Source organism: Manis javanica, chromosome 2, assembly GCF_040802235.1.
Source record: "Manis javanica isolate MJ-LG chromosome 2, MJ_LKY, whole genome shotgun sequence".
NCBI classification, from domain to species: domain Eukaryota; kingdom Metazoa; phylum Chordata; class Mammalia; order Pholidota; family Manidae; genus Manis; species Manis javanica.
In genome coordinates, this window is record NC_133157.1 from 108,608,740 (window position 1) to 108,635,672 (window position 26,933).

At 37.1% G+C, this 26,933-nt stretch overlaps 1 protein-coding gene across 1 annotated transcript in view; it reads left to right on the forward strand.

Moving 5' to 3' along the window:
• DNAJC1 (DnaJ heat shock protein family (Hsp40) member C1) overlaps nt 1-26,933 on the forward strand; it is a 241,607-nt gene that overhangs the window by 102,514 nt on the left and 112,160 nt on the right. The window contains exon 7 of the mRNA XM_037006008.2: nt 21,197-21,287. Within this exon, the coding sequence (XP_036861903.2) occupies nt 21,197-21,287 (91 nt within the window). The remainder of the gene's footprint in view (nt 1-21,196; nt 21,288-26,933) is intronic.

A 26,933-nucleotide genomic window follows, 5' to 3' on the forward strand; every position in this document is an offset into this window, starting at 1 on the left:
TCTAGCTATTTAATAAGAAGGAAGGTCCTAACTAAAAGTGGGAGATTCAGAGACTTCCAGCAAATGGCCTTCATGCTGGCAGAATCTGTACCCAAATTTTATCCCTGTCAATGTCAACAGGTTTTTATCTCCAACTTTGTTCCTCCCATTCCACCTTTAAATATTCATTCTTTAATTACACTTCACATACATACATGCTTGTCCAGTAGGATTTTGAAAAGTTCAGGTTCAGCATATGCTCCTAAATTCAATATTTATTAACTAGCATCTAAAATCCTTAAGAAATTCCTTACTGCCTGATTGTGTACCTTAATTATTTTCTGTCCCCCCAAAAAAGTACAAATGAGAATAGTTATATCAATATTAATGTAAAAGCTTCCAGTTATATTTTTAAAGAAACAGGTTGACCAGTTCAATAAAAATTTATTAAACATATTAGAACAAGTCTCTATAGGGGGCCATAGAGATGAATATGCCTTTTAGTACCTTAAAGTCAGGTAGAAGTCATAACACATGAGTCAAAATAATTGTGATACATACGGTATATAAACTTCCCATATGTGTATGAACAATGGCCTCTCTAGATGTTCAGAGAAGTAAGATTGTCTCTGTTTAGGATGGCCAAGGGAAACTAAAAAGAAGAGCCACTTGAATTGAGTCCTGAAAGATGAGCTGACCCTTGGCAGTGAAGTGCTCACTTTGTGCACTAAATGGTATACAAAAATACTTCCATAGATACAGTAATTCCCATACAATCATACTGTGTTAAGGCTTAAAGAGACCTGAGAAAAACTTGTACAACTGCTTAAAAAAAAAAAGATATCACACAGCCCATTACTATCACCTAAGACTAAATACTAGGTCTTCAAATTTCACATAGCCACTTAGGAATTTGTACTCTAATAGATAGCTCTGATATGACAAACCTACAAAGGAGGACATTTAGAATAAACTTTGTAGGTAAGATAGCAAAGTAATTCCATCACACACATCTGTCAAAATTGTATATATTGTTAGGAGTGGAAATGGAGTACATCATGGGCAGAAGATATTTGAAGTGGTTTTGTGATCAGGCTGGGTAAAGGCAAAAGTATATCTTTGGATGCTCACCTTGTTTTCTGAGAAGGTCCTTATTACCCCCACTGAGTTTTGTGCCTTTCCTTTGCTTTGGAAAGATACTGGGAAAAGTATAAGATAAGAAGACTGAGGTCAAAGAACTAAAACTACTATCTACTCAATGTATGTAAAATACTTGGTAATGTTAGATGAATATCAAGCATTTCCCAGATTGGAAAGTATCCAAAGAAAAGGTGTATGGATATTATAATATTTAGCAAAATGTATGTCCCATATCATTCATGTACTCACATTTGCAGAAAAATAAGAAGTCAAGAGAAAGCAAAGGAAAAAAATGGAGAAATGTTTACAAATCGATGATCAGATGGAAATTCAGTGTGTGCTTAGAGATGAGAGGAGTAAACTGCATGACGAGATGCAGAGAGGCTGGGAGTGTTGAGAAAATGTGTTAGGTAGCTAAGAAAGCAAGTGGAATGATCAACAGAAGACATAGACTGTGAATCAGGAACTTGAACTATATCAAGAGAGGCATTGTGTGCTTTAAAGGCAGAATTTAAGTTTAGCATTAGAAGTATAATGCAACAAAAATGTATAATGCAAACAATAAAATTGTAATATCAATAAAAACTGCCCTAGTGACAATTGCATATTGTACTAGTCTGTTTCTGTTTTCATGGTAGTTCTGAAGGGAGTATACATTCTCTTGGAATCTAACTAAACCAGTCTTCTGTCTTGGCTATGTTCAGCCTGTAATCCCAAGAAATTTTTCTAACCTCCTGCATATTTTTTTTAATTGATCGTATATGTTCCAAAACATTCATAGCCATGAAGGTGTCAAACAGTTGATAAATATAACCAACACTAAGTGCATATTTCAATATAACTATTATAACATAGTTTATTTTTGTCACTACCTATTTGTGTTGGAGCCTCATATATTTGGCCCCATAATAAGATTGTTAAGACTCATCAACTTCTCATACAAAGTCAGGAAGTGCCAAATATCCCAAGTGATTATCAATCTAGATCATTGTTTCTTCATAGTCTCTACATTTTATGGGATGAAGCAGTTATTAAGTATTCAGAATTTATTTCCTTGATAGTTTGTTTGATTCTCTGGTAATTCACCACACAAGTTTCTCTCTACCTGCTATGTTACATTTCTCAGTAAAATTTGTGAAATATAAAACTCTTTTAACTTTGCATTGCCTGAAGGTGCACATTTTTCCCATTGTTAAATCCCAGCCCCATTTATTCTAACTATGAAGATGATCTTACATGACCACAATTAGACTAAAAAGTACTGTAGGAAATTTCCAGCATGCATAGCCCCACCCCAGTCAGGATTTATAGGTTGCCTAGGAGCCATGTCTGAGAAAATAGAAGAATCTTCTCCATAGTGCTGTGGCTTTTACCTTAAAACATAAAAGTTGCCTAAGAGAGTAAAGGAAAAATTATATAGAACTGCATATAAATGGAGGCATCTCCCTCCCAAGAAGCTTCTCCCATGGAAACCAAGTGTGGACAAGCATGGAGGTCACCCTCTGTCCAGTCAGGGCCATTCCTTTAGAGCCCCTTCTGCTTAATGGCACTCTGTCAGAAACCAAATAAACAAAACATTCACAGCCAATTAGCAGGGAAAAAAGCTTCTAAAAAACTAGGAGACATGTAGCAAGCTGAGTTGCCTGCTCTTCTACTCAGAAGGGCACAGATTTTCCAGGGATAAGGAAGCTTGCTTTTAGCACTCTAATAACTTTTTTTCAAAACTGCAGACAAACATTCATGTAGGGAATATACAAACAAATGAAAAAGGATGGAAAAAAGCATATGAATTTTTACAAGGCTGAAAATCTAATACACAGAAAGACAAAGGGATACAGGAAAATTGGAAAGACATCACAACATAAGACAAAGATTCCATTCCTTCTACCTTCTAAAAGGAGGACTTAAGATGCAATTATTTGGAGGCCCAAAGACAGAACATAGAGTTTTGTAGGTTATTGCTAGATGTCAAAAAGATTTGAAAAGAATCCACAAAATGTTAGGGTAGGATGTTAGAGATCCATAATCTCATCAGTTCCATATTTTGTAGGTGAAAAATACTTGAGACTCAGATCAGCAAGGCAGTTTCCTCAAACTGATAACAGCTAGTTAATGGTAGAAATGAAACATAAAACAGATGAAAATAAGTATTGAAATTTAAGAAAAAGAAAAACTAAGAAAGAATACATTTCCCCAAGAGCAGGATAACTGCCTGGACAACTAGCCTTATAGTGAATGAATGAACAGTCTGATCCTAAGTTCTGTAACAGAGTATTCAAGTGATCAAAGTTATTAAAAAGGTTGTAGAAGGATTCTTGAATTAAGTTGGGGCTGAATAGACAACTTCTGTGGTCTCTTCTGTCTCTTAGCCCAAATAGAAAGAGTAGCTTTTAGACCTTCATCTCCTTGAATACTGCTGACTCATGCAGAGGAAGACATTACTTTATTTCTTCTTGTGAGTTCAGTATTATAATTCTGTACAAAAATTTGGACTCCTGGGGGTGGAGCCAAGATGGCAGCATGAGTAGAGCAGCAGAAATCTCCTCCCAAAACAATATGTCTTTTTGGAAATACAACAAATACAACTCTTCCTAAAAGTGAGACCAGAAGACACAGGACAACACCCAGACTACATCCACACCTGCGAGAACCCAGTGCCTGGTGAAGGGGGTAAGATACAAGCCGAGGACCAGCGGGACGCAAACACCCCTAACCCCCAGCTCCTGGCAGGAGGAGAGGAGTCGGAGGGGGGAGGGAGACGGAGCCCAGGACTCCTGAACACCCAGCCACAGCCATCCACACCAGAGCACAGAGACACAGCACGTGGTGTGCTGGATACTAGGGAAGCAGGACAGTAAGATGTCTGAGTGGGTCCCTGCAGCCAGCACCCCTGGGACAAAGAAAAGCAAGTGGTTTTTGAAAGTCGTAAAGGGACAATGACCCCACAGCTGGACAGAAGCATCACAGGACACTTAGCCCAAAAGCTGGGAATCCAGGGGAACTCCAGGCAGCCTAAACCCCTGGGCAGCAGCACAGCTCGGACGCTGATCACGGAGATAAACAGCCTCCCAGCCATTTCCCCTCCAAAACAGCTCCGCCATATTGGAACAGCAGCCTGAGGCAGGCCATACCTACAACAACAGCGGAGATAAACTCCACAGCAGCCGGGCAAGAATCAGAGGCCCTGTCTGCACGCACCTACCCAGCACAATCCGTTAGAGGTCACTGGTCTCCCAGGAGAGGAAGGCCACAAACCAGCAATAAAGGACGTTCTCCCAGTGGACACATGCAACAGCTCTGCACAACTATCTATATCGCCATGAAAAGGCAGAAGAATTTGATACAGAACAAAATCACAGTCATCCCCTGAAAAAGAGATAGACCTAACCAACCTTCCAGAAAAAGAATTCAAAATAAAGCTCATAACCATGCTGACGGAGCTGCAGAGAAATATGCAAGAGCTAAAGGATGACATCCGGAGGGAGACTACAGAAATGAAACAATCTCTGGAAGGATTTATAGGCAGAATGGATAAGATGCAAGAGGCAATTGATGAAATAGAAACCAGAGAACAGCAACGCATAGAAGCTGACGCAGAAACAGATAAAAGGATCTCAAGGAATGAAACAATATTAACAGAACTGTGTGACCAATCCGAAAGGAAGAATATCCGCATTATAGGGGTAACAGAAGAAGAAGAGAAAAAGGGATAGAAAGTGTTTTTGAAGAAATAATTGCTGAAAACTTCCCCAAACTAGGGGAGGGAATAATCAATCAGATCACGAAAGTACACAGAACTCCCAACAGAAGGGACCCAAAGAGGACAACACCAAGACACATAATAATTAAAATGGCAAAGATCAAGGACAAGGACTAAGTATTAAAGGCAGCCAGAGAGAGAAAAACGGTCACCTACAAAGGAAAACCCATCAGGCTATCATCAGACTTCTCAAAAGAAACATTACAGGCCAGAAGAAAATGGCATGATATATTTAATGCAATGAAACAGAAGGACCTTGAACCAAGAATACTGTATCCAGCATGATTATCATTTAAATATGAAGGAGGGATTAAACAATTCCCAGACAAGCAGAAGTTGAGGGAATTTGCCTCCCACAAACCACCTCTACAGGGTATTCTAGAGGGACTGCTCTAGATGGGAGCACTGCTAAGACTAAATAGATGTCACCAGAGAAAATAAAATCACAACAAAGAAAGCAGACCAACCAAATACTAACTAAAGGCAAAAAATAAAATCAACTACCCACAAAAGCAGTTAAAGGAAACACAAAAGAGCACAGAATAAAACAACCAACATATAAAGAATGGAGGAGGAGGAATAAGAAGGGAGAGAAATAAAGAATCACCAGACAGTGTTCATAACAGCTCAATAAGCGAGTTAGGTTAGACAGTAAGATACTAAAGAAGCTAACATTGAACCTTTGGTAACCACGAATCAAAAGCCTGCAATGGCAATAAGAACATATATTTCAATAGTCACCCTAAATATAAATGGACTGAATGTACCAATCAAAAGACATAGAGTAATAGAATGGAGAATGGATAAAAAAGCAAGACCGATCTATATGCTGCTTACAAGAAACTCACCTCAAACCCAAAGACATGCACAGATTAAAAATCAAGGGATGGAAAATGATATTTCATGCGAACAACAGGGAGAAAAAAGCAGTTGTTGCAGTACTAGTGTCAGACAAAACAGACTTCAAAACAAAGAAAGTAACAATAGATAAAGAAGGACATTAAATAATGATAAATGGCTCAGTTCAACAAGAGAATATAACCATTATAGATATATATGCACCCAACACAGGAGCACCAGCATATGTCAAACAAATACTAACAGAACTAAAGGAGGAAATAGGATGCAAAGCACTCATTTCACGAGACTTCAACAACCCACTCACTCCAAAGGATAGATCCACTGGACAGAAAATAAGTAAGGACACAGAGGCACTGAACAACACACTATAAAAGATGGATCTAATAGACATCTATAGAACTCTACATTCCAAAAGCAACAGGATACACATTCTTCTCAAGTGCACATGGAACATTCTACAGAATAAACCACATACTAGGCCACAAAAAGAGCCTCAGTAAATTTCAAAAGACTGAAATCCTACCAACCAACTTTTCAGGCCACAAAGGTATAAAACTAGAAATAAATTGTACAAAGAAAACAACAAGGCTCACATACACATGGAGGCTTAATAACATGCTCCTAAATAATCAATGGATTAAAGAACAAATGAAAATAGAGATCAAGGAATATATGGAAACAAATGACAACAACACAAAGCCCCAACATCTGTGGGACGCAGCCAAAGCAGTCTTCAGAGGAAAGTATCTAGCAATCCAAGCACATTTAATGAAGGAAGAACAATCCCAAATGAATAGTCTTAACATCACAGTTATCGAAACTGGAAAAAGAACAACTGAGGCCTAAAGTCAACAGAAGGAGGGACCTAATAAAGATCAGAGAAGAAATAAACAAAATTGAAAAGAATAAAACAATAGAAAAAATCAATGAAACCAAGAGCTGGTTTGTTGAGAAAATAAACAAAATAGATAAGCCTCTAGCCAAACTTATTAAAAGAAAAAGAGAATCAGCACACATCAACAGAATCAGAAACAAGAATGGAAAAATCACAACAGACTCCACAGAAATACAAAGAATTATTAAAGGCTACTATGAAAATGTATATGCTAACAAGCCGGAAAACCTAGGAGAAATGGACAACTTCCTAGAAAAATACAACCTTCCTAGACCGACCAAGGAAGAAACACAAAAGTTAAATAAACGAATTATGAACAAAGAAATTAAAGCGGTAATCAAAAAACTACCCAAGAACAAAACCCCTAGGCCACATGGATTTCCCTCAGAATTTTATCACACATACAGAGAAGACATAATACCCATTCTCCTTAAAGTTTTCCAAAAAATAGAAGAGGAGGGAATACTCCCAAACTCTTCTATGAAACCAACATCACCCTAATACCAAAACCAGGCAAAGACCCCACCTTAAAAGAAAATTACAGACAATATCCCTGATGAACGTAGATGCAAAAATACTCAATACAATATTATCAAACCGAATTCAAAAATACATCAAGAGGATCATACACCATGACCAAGTGGGATTCATCTCAGGAATGCAAGGATGGCACAACATTCGAAAATCCATCAACAACATCCACCACATAAACAAAAAGGACTAAAACCACATGATCATCTCCAAAGGTGCTGAAGAAGCATGTGACAAAATTCAACATCCATTCATGATAAAAACTCTCAGAAAAATGGGTATAGAGGGCCAGTACCTCAACATAATAAAGGCAATATATGAAAAACCCACAGCTAACATCATACTGAACAGTGAGAGGGTGAAAGCTTTTCCTCTGACATCGGGAAAAAGACAGGGATGCCCACTCTCCTACTGCTATTCAACATAGTACTGAAGGTCCTAGCCACGGCAATAAGACAAAACAAAGAAATTCAAGGAATCCAGATTGGTAAAGAAGAAGTTAAATTGTCACTATTTGCAGATCACATGATATTGTACATAAAAAACCCTAAAGACTCCACTCCAAAACTACTAGAACTGATATCGGAATACAGCAAAGTTGCAGGATACAAAATTAACACACAGAAATCTGTGGCTTTCCTATACACTAACAATGAACTAATAGAAAGTGAAATCAGGAAAACAATTCCATTCACCATTGCATCAAAAAGAATAAAATACCTAGGAATAAACCTAACCAAAGAAGTGAAAGACCTATACACCAAAAACTACAAGACACTCTTAAGAGAAATTAAAGAGGACACTAACAAATGGAAACTCATCCCATGCTCTCGGCTAGGAAGAATTAATATGGTCAAAATGGCAATCCTGCCCAAAGCAATATACAGATTTGATGCAATCCCTATCAAATTACCAACAACATTCTTCAACGAACTGGAACAAATAGTTAAAAAATTCATATGGAACCACCAAAGACCCCAAATAACCAAAGCAATCATGAGAAAGAAGATTAAAGTGAGGCAGATCTCACTCCCCAACTTCAAGCTCTACTATAAAGCCATACTAATCAAGACAATTTGGTACTGGCACAAGAACAGAGCCACAGACCAGTGGAACACATTAGAGACTCCGGACATTAACCCAACATATATGGTCAATTAATATATGATAAAGGTGCCATGGACATACAATGGGGAAATGACAGTCTCTTCAACAGATGGTGCTGGCAAAACCGGACAGCTACATGTAAGAGAATGAAACTAGATCACTGTCTAACCCCATACACAAAAGTAAATTAGAAATGGATCAAAGACCTGAATGTAAGACATGAAACCATAAAGCTCTTAGAAAAAAACATAGGCAAAAATCTCTTGAACATAAACATGAGTGACCTCTTCTTGAACATATCTCCCAGGCAAGGGAAACAAAAGCAAAAATGAACAAGTGGCACTATATTAAGCTAAAAAGCTTCTGTACAGCAAAGGACACCATCAATAGAACAAAAAGGTATCCTACAGTATGGGAGAATATATTCATAAATGACAGATCCAATAAAGGGTTGACATCCAAAATATATAAAGAGCTCACTCACCTCAACAAACAAAAAGCAAATAATCCAATTAAAAAATGGGCAGAGGAGCTGAACAGACAGTTCTCCAAAGAAGAAATTCAGATGGCCAACAGACATATGAAAAGATGCTCCACATCACTAGTCATCAGAGAAATGCAAATTAAAACCACAATGAGATATCACCTCACACCAGTAAGGATGGCTACCATCCCAAAGACAAACAACAACAAATGTTGGCAAGGTTGTGGAGAAAGGGGAACCCTCCTACACTGCTGGTGAGAATGTAAATTAGTTCAACCATTGTGGAAAGCAGTATGGAGGTTCCTCAAAAAGCTCAAAATAGAAATACCTTTTGACCCAGGAATTCCAGTTCTAGGAATTTACCCTAAGAATGCAGCAGCCCACTTTGAAAAAGACAGATGAAGCCCTATGTTTATCACAGCACTATTGCAATAGCCAAGAAATGAAAGCAACCTAAGTGTCCATCAGTAGATGAATGGATAAAGAAGATGTGGTACATGTACACAATGGAATATTATTCAGCTATAAGAAAAAAACAGATCCTACCATTTGCAACAACATGGATGGAGCTAGAGTGTATTATGCTCAGTGAAATAAGCCAAGCAGAGAAAGACAAATACCAAATGATTTCACTCATATGTTGAGTATAAGAACAAAGAAAAACTGAAGGAACAAAACAACAGCAGAATCACAGAACCCAAGAATGGACTAACAGTTACCAAAGGGAAAGGAACTGGGGAGGATGGGTGGAAAGGGAGGGATCGGGGTGGGGAAAAAGAAAGGGGGCTTTTCGATCAGCATGTATAATGTGGGGGTGGGATAGGGAGGGCTGTGCAACAGAGAGAAGATAAGTAGTGATTCTACAACATCTTACTACACTGATGGACAGTGACTGTAAGGGGGTTTGGTGGGGGGACTTGGTGAAGGGGAGAGCCTAGTAAACATAATATCCTTCATGTAATTGTAGATTAATGAAAACAAAATAAAAAAATTTTGACTCCTATTCAAAATACACAATTTTAGAGTTTTCCTATGTTCACTGTAATTTTATTACCCATTATGTGTAATTCTGAAGTTAGTATGAGTTGGTGGGATAGAAAAATTTGATATTGAGCAAATGACTTTGTGGGCAGATTTTTCAGAAACGTACTTATGATATTTTCCTGTGTTAAAAGTTGTATGTAATTCAAACAAAAGTGGAGATCCATGCTGGCAAACAGCCCAGAAAAGAAATGGACCGTCGTGCATCTTTTTTGCAGCAGTCCCTCCTCAGACTTCTCTGTGGAGTTCCTTATTCCCAGTAGGACAGGTGGTAGTTATTTCCCTACTCATACCACGATAAATCAGTTCCTTTTGTTCTTAAGTTTTCCTTTGATTCCAATTTATATGTTGAGGTAAAAGTAAACAAACAAAAAAATGACCAACTGCCAGCTCAGCCTGTTATTTTATCACTTAAATGAAGTATTTCACTATTGTCCACACCCTTTTCTTTTAACATCTTCCATCTTACAACTCACTAACCCTCAAAATATTTTATCTTCAAGGGTCTGAAAAATTTTCATCATCATTACGAAGTCTTTCCTGATGAAGCCAACTGCAAACTTCCCATTGTATACATCTCTCTAGTAACTTTACAGCAGTTACCATTTGTATTATATTCAGGATAGACTGATAAGAGTATGATTAAGTACAGATCATCCTCAAATTCCAGTGGCTTAAAATTTTTCTCTTTTATACCATGTGTCTATCATTGGTTGATAGGAATGGGTATTTTACTCTACCTCCCCAGAGGGACTCAGACCAATGACGTCTTCATCCTCTTCCAGCTGTACCAAATGAAATAGTGGCCTCCTTGCTCACTATGGTCAGAGTAGCACTGGAGGATTACATGAGCTTTTTGATGCTTCGTTTTGAAATGATGCATGATATTTCCATCCACAGCCCATCCAGAACTAGTCCCATGACCCCACATAATCTCACGAGGACAGTGAAATGTGGGGAAACAGAATGTTGGGTGAACACCACTCTCTATTCCAATAATTCATACAACAAATACTTATTGAATGTATACTATATGCCACATACTCTTCTAGTCCCTGGGAATATAAAATTAAAAACAAAAACAAAAAAAATATGGCAATCCCTGTTACTATGTAGTTTATATTCCATATTTTGGTTAATATTTACAGTTATTTTTACATATGTTTTAAGGGCAACTGCTTCTCTCAATCATGTAATCCCCATATATCCTACCAAATACAATACATATGATAGTGAATCAATGAGTAACTAACAAAACTTGACTTTTTGATGTCTTCTAGTGCAGGAGCCCATGCTCTGCAATTACATACAAAGAAAACCCACAACACAAATTCATTAAGTTAGCCATCATTCTACAGTGTAAAATTAGTCCCCATCTGCTTGATGTGTAAGCATACAAACTTTGAGCCCTTCAATAAATTTAGTTCACTATTAAGAGAGAGTTGCTTCTAGAGTAAATAAAAACTTCTGCTTATGTTCCAACCACTAACGATTATAAACTCCTCTACGATAGAAATTCTTACTGTTTGAAACAATGTAAACTCCATAGTTTTACTACAGTATTATGGAGCTAAACTTAGGCAGTCCCAAGCCCTGATTAATAAAGTAAGTAAGCATTCATTCACTGAATATTTATTAAGCTTTTATTACGAACTAGGCAATGTCAACAAAGATAACAAATTTGTATCTGAAAAAAGCTAACTTTTTGTAAGGGTAACTGGAGACTTTTTTTTTTATTTGGTATCATAAATCTACACTTACATGAGGAACATCATGTTTCCTTGGCTCCCCTCTTCACCAGGTCCCCCCCACAAACCCCATTATAGTACTGTCCATCAGCATAGTAAGATGCTATAGAGTCACTAATTGTCTTCTCTGTGTTGCACAGCCCTCCCCATGCCCCACAATTATACATGCTAATCATAATGCCCCCTTTCTTCCCAACCCCCTTATCCCTCTCTTCCCACCCATCCTCACCAGTCCTTTTCCCTTTGATAACTGTTAGTCCATTCTTGGGTTCTGTGATTCTGCTGTTGTTTTGTTCCTTCCGTTTTTTCTTTCTTCTTATTCTCCACACATGAGTGAAATCATTTGGTACTTGTCTTTCTCTGCCTAGCTTATTTCACTGAGCATAATACCCTCTAGCTCTATCCATGTTGTTGCAAATGGTAGGATTTCTTTTCTTCTTAAGGTTGAATAATATTCATTGTGTATATGTACCACATCTTCTTTATCCATTCATCTACTAATGGACACTTAGGTTGCTTCCATTTCTGGGCTATTGTAAACAGTGCTGCGATAAACATAGGGGTGCATCTGTCTTTCTTAAACTGGGCTGCTGCATTCTTAGGATAAATTCCTAGAAGTGGAATGACTGGATCAAATGGTATTTCTATTTTTAGTTTTTTGAGGAACCTCCATACTACTTTCCACAATGGTTGAACTACATTCCCAAAAGCAGTGTAGGAGGGTTCCCCTTTCTCTGCAACCATGCCAACATACGTTGTTTGTCTTTTGGATGGTGGCAATCCTTACTGGTGTGATGTGATATCTCATTGTGGTTTTAATTTGCATTTCTCTGATGACTAGTGATGTGGAGCATCTTTTCATATGTCTGTTGGCCATCTGAGTTTCTTCTTTGGAGAACTGTCTGTTCAGCTCCTCTGCCAAATTTTTAATTGGATTATTTGCTTTTTGTTTGTTGAGGTGCATGAGCTCTTTATATATTTTGGATGTTAACCCTTTATCGGATCTGTCATTTATGAATATATTCTCCCATACTGTAGGATACCTTTTTGTTCTATTGATGGTGTCCTTTGCTGTACAGAAGCTTTTCAGCTTGATGTAGTCCAACTTGTTCATTTTTACTTTTGTTTCCCTTGCTGTGGGAGATATGTTCTGAAGAGGTTGCTCATGTTTATGTCCAAGAGATTTTTGCCTATACTTTTTTCTAAGAGTTTTATGGGTTCATGACTTACATTCAGGTTTTTCATTTCATTTTGAATTTACTTTTGTATATGGGGTTAGACAATGATCTAGTTTCATTCACTTACATGTAGCTGTCCAGTTTTGGCAACACCATCTGTTGAAGAGACTGTCATTTCCCCATTGTATGTCCATGGCACCTTTATCATATATTAATTGACCATATATGTTGGGTTAATGTCCGGAGTCTCTAATGTGTTCCACTGTGGCTCTGTTCTTGTGCCAGTACCAAATTGTCTTGATTACTGTGGCTTTGTAGTAGAGCTTGATGTTGGGGAGTGAGATTCCCCCCCCCCCCCCCACTTAATTCTTCCTTCTCAGGATTGCTTTGGCTGTTCGGGGTCTTTGGTGGTTCCATATGCATTTTTGAACTATTTGTTCCAGTTCATTTAAGAATGCTGTTGGTAATTTGATAGGGATTGCATCGAATCTGTATATTGCTTTGGGCAGGATTGCCATTTTGACCATATTAATTCTTCCTAGCCGAGAGCATGGGATGAGTTTCCATTTGTTAGTGTCCTCTTTAATTTCTCTTAAAAGTGTCTTGTAGTTTTTGGTGTATAGGTCTTTCACTTCTTTGGTTAGGTTTATTCCTAGGTATTTTATTCTTTTTGATGCAATGATGAATGGAATTGTTTTCCTGATTTCACTTTCTATTAGTTCATTGTTAGTGTATAGGAAAGCTACAGATTTGTGTATTAATTTTGTATCCTGCAACTTTGCTGAATTCCGATATTCTAGTAGTTCTGTAGTGAAATCTTTAGGGTTTTTGTGTACAATATCATGTCATCTGCAAATAGTGACAGTTTGAATTCTTCTTTCCCAATCTGGATTGCTAGTATTTCTTTGTTTTGTCTGACTGCCGTAGCTAGGACCTCCGGTACTATGTTGAATAACAGCGGAGAGAGTGGGCATCCCTGTCTTGTTCCCAACCTCAGAGGAAAAGCTTTCAGCTTCTCGCTGTTAAGTATGATGCTGGCTGTGGGTATATCATATATGGCCTTTATTATGTTGAGTTATCTGCCCTCTATACCCATTTTGTTGAGAGTTTTAATCATGAATGGATGTTGGGTATTGTCTAATGCTTTTTCAGCACCTATGGAGATGATTATGTGGTTTTAGTCCTTCTTTTTGTTTATGTGGTGGATGTTGTTGATGGATTTTCAAATGTTGTACCATCCTTGCATCCCTGGGATGAATCCCACTTGGTCATGGTGTATGATCCTCTTGATGTATTTTTGAATTCGTTTTGCTAATATTTTGTTGAGTATTTTTGCATCTATGTTCATCAGGGATATTGGTCTGTAATTTTCTTTTTTGTTGCAGTCTTTGCCTGGTTTTGATATTAGGGTGATGCTGGCTTCATAGGATGAGTTTGGGAGTATTCCCTCCTCTCCTATTTTTTGGAAAGCTTTAAAGAGAATGGGTATTATGTCTTCTTTGTTTGTCTGATAGAATTCTGTGGTGAATCCATCTGGTCTGGGGATTTTGCTCTTGAGTAGTTTTTTGACTACTCCTTCAATTTTGTTGCTGGTAATTGGCTGTTTAGATTTTGTGTTTCTTCTTTGGTCAGTCTTGGAAGGTTGTATTTTTCTAGGAAGTTGTCCATTTCTTCTAGGTTTTCTGGCTTGTTAGCATATACATTTTCATAGTAGCCTTTCATAATTCTTTGTATTTCTGTGGGGTCTGTTGTGATTTTACCATTCTCGTTTCTGATTCTGTTGATGTGTACTGATTCTCTTTTTCTTTTAATAAGTTTGGCTAGAGGCTTATCTATTTTGTTTATTTTCTCAACAAACCAGCTCTTGGTTTCATTGATTTTTTCTATTGTTTTATTCTTCTCAATTTTGTTTATTTCTTCTCTGATCTTTATTAGGTCCCTCCTTCTGTTGACTTTAGGCCTCAGTTGTTCTTTTTCCAGTTTCGGTAACTGTGATGTTAGACTATTCATTTGGGATTGTTCTTCCTTCATTAAATGTGCTTGGATTGCTAGATACTTTCCTCTTAAGACTGCTTTTGCTGCGTCCCACAGAAATTGGGGCTTTGTGTTGTTGTCATTTGTTTCCATATATTCCTTGATCTCTATTTTCATTTGTTCATTAATCCATTGATTATTTAAGAGCATGTTGTTAAGCCTTCATGTGTTTGTGAGCCTTTTTGCTTTCTTTGTACAGTTTATTTGTAGTTTGATACCTTTGTGGCCTGAAATGTTGGTTGGTAGAATTTCAATCTTTTTGACTTTACTGAGGCTCTTTTTGTCACCCAGTTCGTGGTCTATTCTGTAGAATGTTCCATGTGCACTTGAGAAGAATGTGTATCCTGCTACTTTTGGGTGTAGAGTTCTATAGATGTCTGTTAGGTCCATCTGTTCTAGTGTGTTGTTCAGTGCCTGTGTGTCCTTACTTATTTTCTGTCTGGTAGATCTGTCCTTTGGAGTGAGTGGTGTGTTGAAATCTCTTAAAATGATTGCTTTGCATTCTATATCGTCCTTTAATTCTGTTAGTATTTGTTTCACATATGTTGGTGCTCCTGTATTGGGTGCATATATATTTATAATGGTTATGTCCTCTTATTGGACTGATCCCTTTATCATTATGTAGTGCCCTTTATCATTATGTAGTGTCCTTCTTTATCTCTTGTGACTTTCTTTGTTTTAAAGTCTATTTTGTCTGATAGTAGTACTGCAACACCTGCTTTTTTCTCCCTGTTTGCATGAAATATCATTTTCCATCCCTTGACTTTTAGTCTGTGCATGTCCTTGGGTTTGAGGTGAGTCTCTTGTAAGCAGTACATAGATGGGTCTTGCTTTTTTATCCATTCTGTTACTCTGTGTGTTTTGATTGGTGCATTCATTCCACTTACATTTAGGGTGATTATTGAAAGATACATACTTATTGCCATTGCAGGCTTTAGATTCGTGGTTACCAAAGGTTCAAGGTTAGCTTCTTTACTATCTTTCCATCTAACTTTGCTCGCTTATTGAGCTATTATTATAATGGCAGTTTGATGATTCTTTATTTCTCTCCCTTCTTATTCCTCCTCCTCCATTCTTTATATGTTCTGTGTTTTATTCTGTGCTCTTTTGTGTTTCCTTTGACTGCTTTTGTGGGTAGTTGATTTTATTTTTTGCCTTTAGTTAGTATTTGGTTGGTCTGCTTTCTTTGTTGTGATTTCATTTTCTCTGGTGACATCTATTTGGCCTTACGAGTGCTTCCATGTAGAGCAGTCCCTCTAGAATACACTGTAGAGGTGGTTTGTGTGAGGCTAATTCCCTCAACTTTTGCTTATCTGGCAATTGTTTAATCCCTCCTTCATATTTAAATGATAATCATGGTGCATACAGTATTCTTGGTTCAAGGCCCTTCTGTTTCATTGCATTAAATATATCATGCCATTTTCTTCTGGCCTGTAATGTTTCTTTTGAGAAGTCTGATGATAGCCTGATGGGTTTTCCTTTGTAGGTGACCGTTTTTCTCTCTCTCGCTGCCTTTAATACTCAGTCCTTTTCCTTGATCTTTGCCATTTTAATTATTATGTGTCTTGGTGTTGTCCTCTTTGGGTCCCTTCTGTTAAGAGCTCTGTGTGCTTCCGTGGTCTGAGTGACTATTTCCATACCCAGATTGGGGAAGTTTTCAGCAGTTATTGCTTCAAAGACACTTTCTATCCCTTTTTCTCTCTCTTCTTCTTCTGGTACCCCTAGAGTGCAGATACTGTTCTGTTTGGATTGGTCCCACAGTTCTCTTCATATTCTTTCATTCCTGGAGATCCTTTTATCTCTCTCTGCATCAGCTTGTCTGCGTTTCTGTTTTCTGATTTCTATTCCATTAATGGCCTCTTGCATCTCGTCCATTCTGATTTTCATTCCTTCCAGAGATTGTTTTATTTCTGTAGTCTACCTCCCTAGTTTGTCCATGAGCTCTTTCATTTTTCTCTGCAGCTCCGTCAGCACGGTTATGACCTTTATTTTGAATTCTTTTTCCGGAAGATTGGTTAAATCTGTCTCTCCAGGTTCCCTCTCAGGGGATGTCTGGGTTATTCTGGTCTGTGTCAAATTCTTCTGCTTTTTCATTGTGATAAAGGTAGTCATGGTTAGTTGGTGCATGTGTCATCTGGGAGAACAAAGTCCTTTCCTGCTTGCTGGTTGTCTTCTTGTCCTGTAAGAATGGCAACCCCTAGTGCCTTGTGCTGGGCAGCTACTCGCGGACAGGGCCTCTTAGTCTGGCCCAGGTGCCTGCGGAGGTAGCTCTGCATGGCTGCTGTGGTCATGGCTGGTCTCAAGCTGCTGCTCCGCTGTGGCAGGGCCACTCCAGAGGGGAAACAGGCGGGAGGCTGTTTATCGCCATGAGGTGCCTCAGAGCTATGCTGCCACCCAGGGGATTAGGCCACCAGGATTTCCCCAGGATTCCCAGCTGCTGGGCTGAGTGTGCCGAGACGCTTCCGTCCAGCTGTGAGGCTCCTGTCCATTTAAGACTTTCAAAAGGCACTTGCTTTTCTTTTGTCCCAGGGGTGCCAGCTGTGGGGATCCACTCTCAGGTTTTACTGTCCTGTTTCCCTAATATCCAGTGCACCATGGGTCTTGCTTTTTTATCCATTCTGTTACTCTGTGTCTTTAGATTGGTGCATTCATTCCACTTACATTTAGGGTGATTATTGAAAGATACATACTTATTGCCATTGCAGGCTTTAGATTCGTGGTTACCAAAGGTTCAAGGTTAGCTTCTTTACTATCTTTCCATCTAACTTTGCTCGCTTATTGAGCTATTATTATAATGGCAGTTTGATGATTCTTTATTTCTCTCCCTTCTTATTCCTCTGTACTCCGGTGTCTGTACTCCGGTGCGGATGGCTAGGGCTGGGTATTTAGTAGTCCTGGGCTCCCTCTCCCTCCCCGCTCCGACTCCTCTCCTCTCGCTGGGGAGCTGGCGTGAGGGGCGCTTGGGTCCCTCCAGGCCGCGGCTTGTATCTTACCTCCTTCACAAGGTGCTGGTTTCTCGCAGATGTAGATGTAGCCTGGCTGTTGTCCTGGATCTTCTGGTCTCTCTTTTAGGGATAGTTGTATTTGTTGTATTTTCAAAAATATGTGTGGTTTTGGGAAGAAATTTCCACTGTCCTATTGATGCCACCATCTTGGCTCCTGCCCCCCATTTTTTTTTCCTCTACAATTTATTCACATGCATCAGCCCCTTATGAAGGAGGGGGAAAAGGTTTAAAACAACTGTTCTTATTCAACCCTTTTTGAGTACATGAATCCTCCCTGGAACATACCATAAAGAAAAGACAACTGATCTCTTCATGACTATTACCTCCAATGTCAGTCTATTTCATTTTCAGGTAATTTTAATTTTTAGAAAGCCTTTCTTTATTATTATCCAAAACTAAAACTTTCCTCTCTGGAAATTACCATGTATGGTAATTTATCCCATATTCCTTTAATAACCATTAAGATATTCTCTGATAGCTTTCCAGTTAGCCCAATCTTCTAATCTCTAATCCCTTTTTAGAAATAATTTCAAGCTGGCTCACCATTTGCTCACTTTCCTTTTAGTCCCATTTTATCACAGCATCTTAAAGTATAGTACCCCAAACTGCACACAGGGAGGGTTGGAACCATATAGAGCTTGCGGAGTTACAGTAGAATTATTGGAGATTGTAGGCATATTGAAGAAATAAGCCTTTCTGGAGTGGGCATATTGTAATTATAATTCAGAATTATAAATAATATAAGCATGAAGAACATTTAAACAAATGCTTAGAAATAGACTAAAAGGAAGATAGAATTCTTTGCCTAGAACAGTTGGTGAGACTATGGAATGTATTAAAACTCTTGGAATTAGGTGGGGTAGGTTAAGGTGATTGGGACATTGCAATCTTCAGATAAGTGTCCTTTTAGATCTAATAACTATTCAAAAAGGAATTTTTAGTGGAATTCTGTGCAGTAGCAGCAAGAAGAAACATTAGCAAAGAAATACTCAAATTTGGTAGGACCACTAGATTCCTTTGCCAGCAAAAGGCTTTTGCATTGAGAGGTTACAGGTAAAGAGAAGTCATGTAAGCGAGAAGATTCAGGATTCTGCAGAAGGGAGTTTTAGTGAAGTGTGAAGCAGAAAAGGTCACTTTTACTTTGTGGTAGGGATTAAGGTTTTTGAGAAAATGACAGAGCAATAATAAAAATAGGTAACATATATAAGGCCTAATGGTGTACAAGATGTTATTCTGAGTGCTTCTTATATATTAACACTTTAATTTTCACAACAGCTCTGGGAGTTAGGTACTTTATGATCTCTATTTTATGGAAGAATAAATTCATCCGTAGAGAACTGAGGTAACTTGCCACATGTCACATAGCTAGTAAAATGGTAAAAAGAGCTGAGATCTTCTTAATCCAAGTAGTCTGGTTCTAAAAGCTGTCCTCTTGATCACTATAATTTATTTTACTGTATTATACCATGATGTGTTATTTCAGCCTACCTTCTTTCACATCTCATAAATAGCTTAATCTGTGTCCTTAAATTCTTGCATGGTGCCACCTTTCTTACTCGGCACAAGAAACCAATGCCTTCCTAACCTTTTGTTCTCCCCACCTTTAAAATCTACTCTGAAAAGATGCTAATAAGCCCATTCATTCATTCACACTAAGGAATAAATGGTTAGCTTACTATAAAATACTATTTCAGGGTTGAGTTTGGCTTTTTTTTAAGGGGCCCAGGGAATATTAAGGGCTCATAAAACCTTACCACAAACCCCTGTTGAAATTTAAAGTATATATAAGCTGGGAGAACAAATAAGTTGGGTGCATGACTTTCTGTGCCCTTCAAGTTACACTATTTAGGTGGCAAAGGGTTTTTGGGAATCCTTCAGTAGAAATGAAGTAGTAACTTAGAAATAGGAATGGGAAGAATAAGAGATACATCTTTATTATATTGACTCAGTAATTTTAGAGCTACCCTCTGATATCCCTAATGCATTGTCAGGTGGGAGAGTTCTGATACAACCCTAGAGACAGAGTCCAGGAAAAGCTTTCACTAGGACAATCATAGATGAAGAGATAATCCTGTTCTAGGATTTAAGTAGACATGCATTTACATCTGAATCAAGGAAGAGACAAGGATTTTGTTCCTTATTTCCTATATAACTAACACACTCTGAGATGGGTCTGTGATTTCTGTGCTTCAGGAATCTTACAACTAGCGATGTTACCTTAAAGTTGTCCATAACACCTTTCTTTGATTCCACAGCAATCATCAACCCCTTTCATTCTTTTCTTTATGAGGTTTCTCATATATTTCAATCTAGTTCAATTTAATGAACACTTATTGAGCACCTACCATGTGCAGATACTGTGCTCTGGGCATACAAATACCCCTATCTCAAATTCCTCATTTTTAAGGAGAGAATATAATATGATACAGGAAATCTTTGAAGTGTGTTTAAATACACAAGCAGTATTCAGGAGAGAATTACTCTGCAGGGAAAGTCAGGAAAACTTTTAAAGGTGGTAATGATTAATTAGGGTTTTCAAGGATGAATGGGAGTTCGTCAGAATAATGGTAGGGTAGCAAAATAGTCTAGCTAGAGGACAAAGCATATGCAAAGATATGGAAGCATAGCACAGTGTGACCTGACAGCTTCAAGTGGTATTAGTATATAATGGATGAAATTTTGAGTCCAGAGTTGGTGGGCCATGATCTGTTTTGCTTTTTCATTGTCAGGATCTTATTATGCCTAATGCATCAACCTGTTTATTTCCATGTACATGATTATTGAAGGCCAAGTCTTTTTTTTTAGTACTCTGCTAAAATCTTACCTACATGCCACTCCTTGAGACTCTAGCCATTCTCTTCTGATACCTGAATATCCATGTATAGACTGTATTCTCAATCTTCATCCATCCATGGTAGGAACTGGTCTTTTAATGTGGAAGGAAGAATGATGGCTTTCACTTGTATGTACATCGCCATATAGGTTTCATAGATTTGCATATAGTAATTTTGTAAATCTTTTGGAGGTAAGGGACTAGTATAAAAATATTGTTGGTACTTTGTTAGTCACAATAATATAATTTCCTATACCAAATAATTCAGTTTAGCAAGTGTGTTTTTCTGCTGTCTACCCATGCAATAGCACAGTACTGAGAAAATATGCAATGGAAGAAAACAGAAAGAGGATTCCTTCTTTATAAATCTGAGAGAAAAGACTTAAATTTATACTCCTGCAATCTCTGGTCTTAATCAGCTCTAAGAGAAAAAAAATCATAAGTATTCAGTTTCTTCCGTTTATCATAAACTTTATAAACAAAAACACAAAGGAAGACTACCTGTTAAATGAATATACTACTTTAAAATGAGGTTATGTTGAAAATAATGTAAAAGGAAACTGATTTTTGTGTTAATTTATTTGTAACTTCTTTTTTAAGGGTGCCGGGCAGTTTTATGCTAAATATAAAGAAACAAGATTGAAGGAAAAAGAAGATGCATTGACTAGAGCTGAACTTGAAACATTTCAAAGTGAGTTTTAAACATTGTCTTACTGTGTTAACAATATTATATAAAGCTAATTACCTAGATTTGGGTTTTCCGTTTAATTGAGCAGCAATCAAATTTTTAATGTTTTCTGTGCCACTCTCTTAATAGAGTTACTTAATATTTAATGTATTATGTGTGGAGAATACTATATTAGTGATTATTGACCCACCCTCAATTCAATATCAGAGGAGGGATAGGAATAAAATCAACACGGGGTCCTCAAGTCTAGAGGGCATCCAAAATCTAGAAAGTCCCAATATACTCCAGGGCTGTAATTGTCATTGATACTTAGAGCCAAGTCTCTCCAACTGATCACCCAACTTGCTGTAACAACAGTAGTAAATGGGAAACCTGAAAATATCAATAACTTTTGTTTTGAAAGTCTTTGCTTTATTTGTTTTATTGTTATTTAATATGAAAGCTCTTGACTATATTATCAATGTATTGAAAAGAATCTTGCAGTGAACGCTAAAGACAGTTCTTGCAGAGTTTGGAAAAGGTTGTACTATTAAAGAGGGCATTTCTCAGCCTTGGTCTTTTTGTCTAATATTGCCATATCTGCATCTTTCCACACATGCACACTTTTTTTACCTTTACTTTGCCTTATTTTTTATTCAGAGCATTTAACACTACTTAACATTAATTTATTTGTTAATTTTGTTTACCACCTGGTTCCCCAATAGAATGTAGGTTCCATGAGGGTAGGGAGTTTATCTGTTTTGTTTACTGTTAAGCCTATCCAAGTACCTTCAACAGTTCCCAGCACATAGTAGGTGCTCAGTAAATACTGACTTCATAGCCATGAAATCTCTTTTCTTTTAAAAATTCCTATGTGCGTATTTGTGGTTCAGATTTCATTTTCCTCCACCTATCTGGGTTGCTAGAGAAGTACATGGTGTGCATGGTACCTCTCTCCACACAGGAGACAATCCAAGGATCATTAATACCTCATAAGTATACCTGTAAGTGTCCACACATGCACAGCATGCATAGTTTTACAAAACAATGTGTGTGCTTTTGAAGGTATGCTGTCAAGAGTGTTCTTGCAGCCCACAGAAATAATTTAGCCAAATCGAACTAGAAAAGAGCAACTGTGGTTTTAGTGTATCACACCTTCACTGTGTAGAAAAATGGTGGCAGCTATTTCCCTTCAGATGCTGAAAGCTCTAGCTGTCTGCCTTTACCCTGACACCTGATTATAGTTGGAGAAGAGAAAACTATTCTAGCCAAACTCCAGGAGTGCATTGCCACTACCTAATGTGTCACTTTGAGGGCTGTATTTTTCTTATTTGTCAAAAAAATAAAAAAACAAATTGGTCTAGGGGGTGCCAGTATTAGTTTCTATTGCTGCTCTAACAAATGGCCACAAATTTAGTGGCTTAAACACATATTACCTCACAGTTGTGTGGTCAGAAATTCAGCCTGGGTCTAACTGAACTAACATCAAGGTTTATCAAACCAGTACATTCTTTCTCCAGCTTCTGGAGGCCTCCCACATTCTTTGGGTCATGGCCCTCTTCCTCCCTCTTCAAAGCCAGCAATGTTGTGTCTCACTGACTAGTCTTCTCTAGTCACCTCTCTCTGCCTGTAACTGGGAGAGGTTCTCTGCTTTTAAGGAAAGCATATGATTAGGATTGGGCCAATTTGGATAATTTAGGATCATCTCCCATCTCAAGGGTCTCAGCCTTAATCACACCTGTGAAGTCCCTTTTGCCATATAAGGTAAAATAGTCCCAAGTTTTGGGGGTTAAAATATGGTGATCTTTAAGGGTCCATTTTTCTGCCTGCCACAATCTTTCAGGTGTCTTGTCATCTTTAGAACAGGGACTGTTTATTTTTCATTTTCATATTTGCAATACTGAATAGCATTCTGGCATATAGTAAATGTTCAGGAAGTGGATAAATCAATTAATATAATGCCATTAATATAAATAAGTGTTCTGTGTGATCCTCTATAGAACACTGTTGCAGGGAGTACATAATTTAATTCAAAAAGTTTCAACAATTACAAATACAAAATACTAGTCAAATCAACAGTATAATTGATTAAAGCAGATTTCTATTAAGAGGGAAGAGCTTAGGATGATAGAGAATTACATACTGAAGTTGACTGAATGTCAGTGTTGGGGAAGAAGGGTGGGCAAATGATGATTACCATGTTAAACCTCAGATTGAAACAGAAGCTGATGTTACAGCAATTGTTGAAATAGTTTTATATTGAATAAATCAATGACTAGATTGAAACTCTAAATGTAATTTTTATATAATTGTTATTTTTAAGTGAAATTGTTAAATAAAAATTTTCTAAACCTTTTTTTATCCTTTCCAGTTTAATGTCACTCAAAAGTTTATGACAATTTCTATATTTTCATTTATATTGGTATCATATATTAGATATTCTGTTTCTGAGTAATTCATGATCTTTGTAAAAAACGTAGAAAATACAGAAATTACAAAGCAAGCAAAAACCATGGTGTATTAGAATATACAGAGAGCATCCACAACTCAATAATGAAAATGGAAATAATCCAATTTAAAAATGGGCAAAGGATCTGTGTAGACATCTATCCAAAGAAGACATACAAAAGGCCAACACATACATGAAAAGATGCTCAACATCATCAATCCTCAAGGAAATGCAAATTAAAACCACAATGAGACAACACCTCACAGCCACCAGGTTGGCTATAATAAAAAAGAAGGTAATAACTATTAGCAAAAATACAGAGAAATTGAAACTCTCTTATATTTTTGGTGGGAATATGAAATAATGCAGTCATTTTGGAGAAGAGTCTGGCAGTTTCTCAGAATATAAACCCACATGTTATCATGTGACTCAGCAATACCACTCAAGAGAAATAATAACATATATTCACACAAAAATATATACATGGATGTTCATAGTATCATTTTTCATAATATTCAAAAAGCGAAAACAACTTTATGTCTATCAACTGATTTTAAACCTTCTAAGAAGGCTTCTAAGTCAAAAGAAGGGATAAAAATCACATTTACAAACAAACACAAAATGTCCCCATAGAGGCAATCTGAATAGACTACCTACCTTTGATTGCTTTCATAAACACAGCCCACCTTTTTTATGTAGTTTTTGTAACAAATCACCTCATTTTTGGCAGATATATTATAACTCTCTAATAATAATAAGTATGTATACTACAACTTTGAACCTAGGAGTTAGCATAAAATATTTATCACAATGTAAAAACTTTTTAAAGTTTGACCATTTTTCTAAAATCATTCAGATTTTTGTTCTAAGTTTAACAGCAATTTCATACACATAAATGTTTTCTGTTATTTTGTTATTGTCTTATAAAAAAGATTATATAAAAATACATTTTAAAATTTGTGAATATATGAAAACTCTGTTTGCCAGTAAAAGTGTATAATAATCTTTTTAAAAATTTCAAAACTCAAAACCATCTTACTGGTTACTGAAACACCAAATAGAAAAAGTGACTACTGAAAGGCACATTAAAAACAATACTCATACTAGGCTCTGAGTAATAAGACTTCTTCTATCAAGTGATAAGACTTCACTCATGTATTTTATATCATCGGTATATTAGGAAAAGGTGATGGCATCAACATTAAGAATGTTAAAGAACAGTCACATTACTATTAATAATGTCAGAAACTCATGTATTTTTTAATGTAGTCTCTAATGGTTACATGCAAAGAACCTTTTAATTAATTTTGTTAACTTCATTACAGTGTTCTGCATTCTATACTTTAGAATTAATACATAAAGTCCCCAAATCCCCCAGTGTGCATTTCATTTGTCCCTATCCTTCTTAATTTTAAAGACCATCATTGGAATACTGAGTTCATAATAACATTTCCATCTGCTTAATTGAGTAAATGCATCTCATGCAGATTAGCAATAGCTTTTTTATGCTGCCTGTTTTTCATGACCTAATTGCTAATCTGCCCCCAAGTCTATCTGCTTTACTGCTGAGATTGTGCAGTATCCTCCGAGGGCTATGACAGAACTACATTGAGCAGGGTGTGGTGGTTTTATTAAAATGCTATTTTAGAGGGAAAATAGGAAAATAATAATTTTTTTTAACCCACTATATTCCAAGTAGTATCTTTTTTAAATTTTTTTATTCTACTGATGAAAAATCTTATTTTAGTTTCAAGTATACATACAGCACAGTGGTTCAACAGTTACCCATAATTATTAAATTCTCACCCTCCAATAGTAAAGCTACTATCTGTAAACATAGAAAGATGTTACAGAATTGGGTGTATTCTCCATATTGTACTACTATCCCCATGACCAACTTATATTATGATTGAGAATATTTGTGCCCTTTATCCCTCTCCCCCTCCCCACCTGCTTCAACCTCCCCCCCATGGTAACCACCAGTCCCTTCTCAGTATCTGTGAGTCTACTGCTGTTTTGTTCATTCTGTTTTGCTTTGTTTTTATATTCAACAGATAAGTGAAATCATTTGGTATTTGTCTTTCTCCACCTGGCTTGTTTCACTGAGCATAATACCCTCTAGATCCATCCATGTTGTTGCAAATGGCAGGATTTGTTTGCCTTTTATGGCTAAACAGTATTCCACTGTGTCCACATATTCTTTATCCATTCATCTGTTGATGGACACTTAGGTTGCTTCCATATCTTGGCTATTGTAAATAATGCAGTAATCAGCATAGGGGTGCATATATCTTTTCATTTCAGAGATTTTTGTTTTCTTTGGGTAAATTCACAAAGGTGGAATTGCTGGATTGAATGGTATTTCTATTTTAATTTTTTGAGGAACCTCCATACTACTTTCCACAGTGGCTGTACCTTGTTGACAATTCTACCAACAGTGTTAGGAGGGTTCCCTTTTCTCCACATCCTCACCAGCACTTGTTATTTCTTGTCTTTTGGATACTGGCCATTCTAGCTGGTGTGAGATGATACCTTATTGTGGTTTTGACTTTCATTTCCCTGATGATTAGCAATGTGGAACATCTTTTCATGTGCCTGTTGGACATCTGTATTTCTTCTTTGGAGAAATGTCTGTTCAGGTCCTCTGCCCTTCTTTTAATCAGGTTATTTGGTTTTTTGGTGTTGAAGCATATGAGTTCTTTATATATTTTGGATGTTAACTCCTTATCAGATAAATCATTTACAAATATATTCTCCCATGCTGTAGATTGTGTTTTTGTTCCACTGATAGTGTCCTTTGCTGTACAGACACTTTTTAGGTTGATGTCCCAGTTGTTCATTTTTTATTTTGTTTCCCTTGTCCAAGGAGATGTGTCCAGGAAAAAATCGCTCATACTTATGTTCAAGAGATTTTTGCCTCTCTTTTCTTCTAAGCATTTTATGGTTTCATGTCTTATATTCAGGTCTTTGATACATTTTGGGCTTACTTTTGTGTATGGAGTTAGTAAACCAGTTTCATTCTCTTACTGTCCAGGTTTCCCAAAACCAGTTTATTGAAGAGGCTGTCTTTCTCCACTGTATATTCATGGCTCCTTCATCACATATCAATTGACCGTATATGCATGGGTTTATATCTGGGCTTTCTGTTGTATTCCATTGAACTATGAGTCTGTTCTTGTGCTGGTACAATTTGTTTTGATTACGCTGGCTTTGTAGTGGAG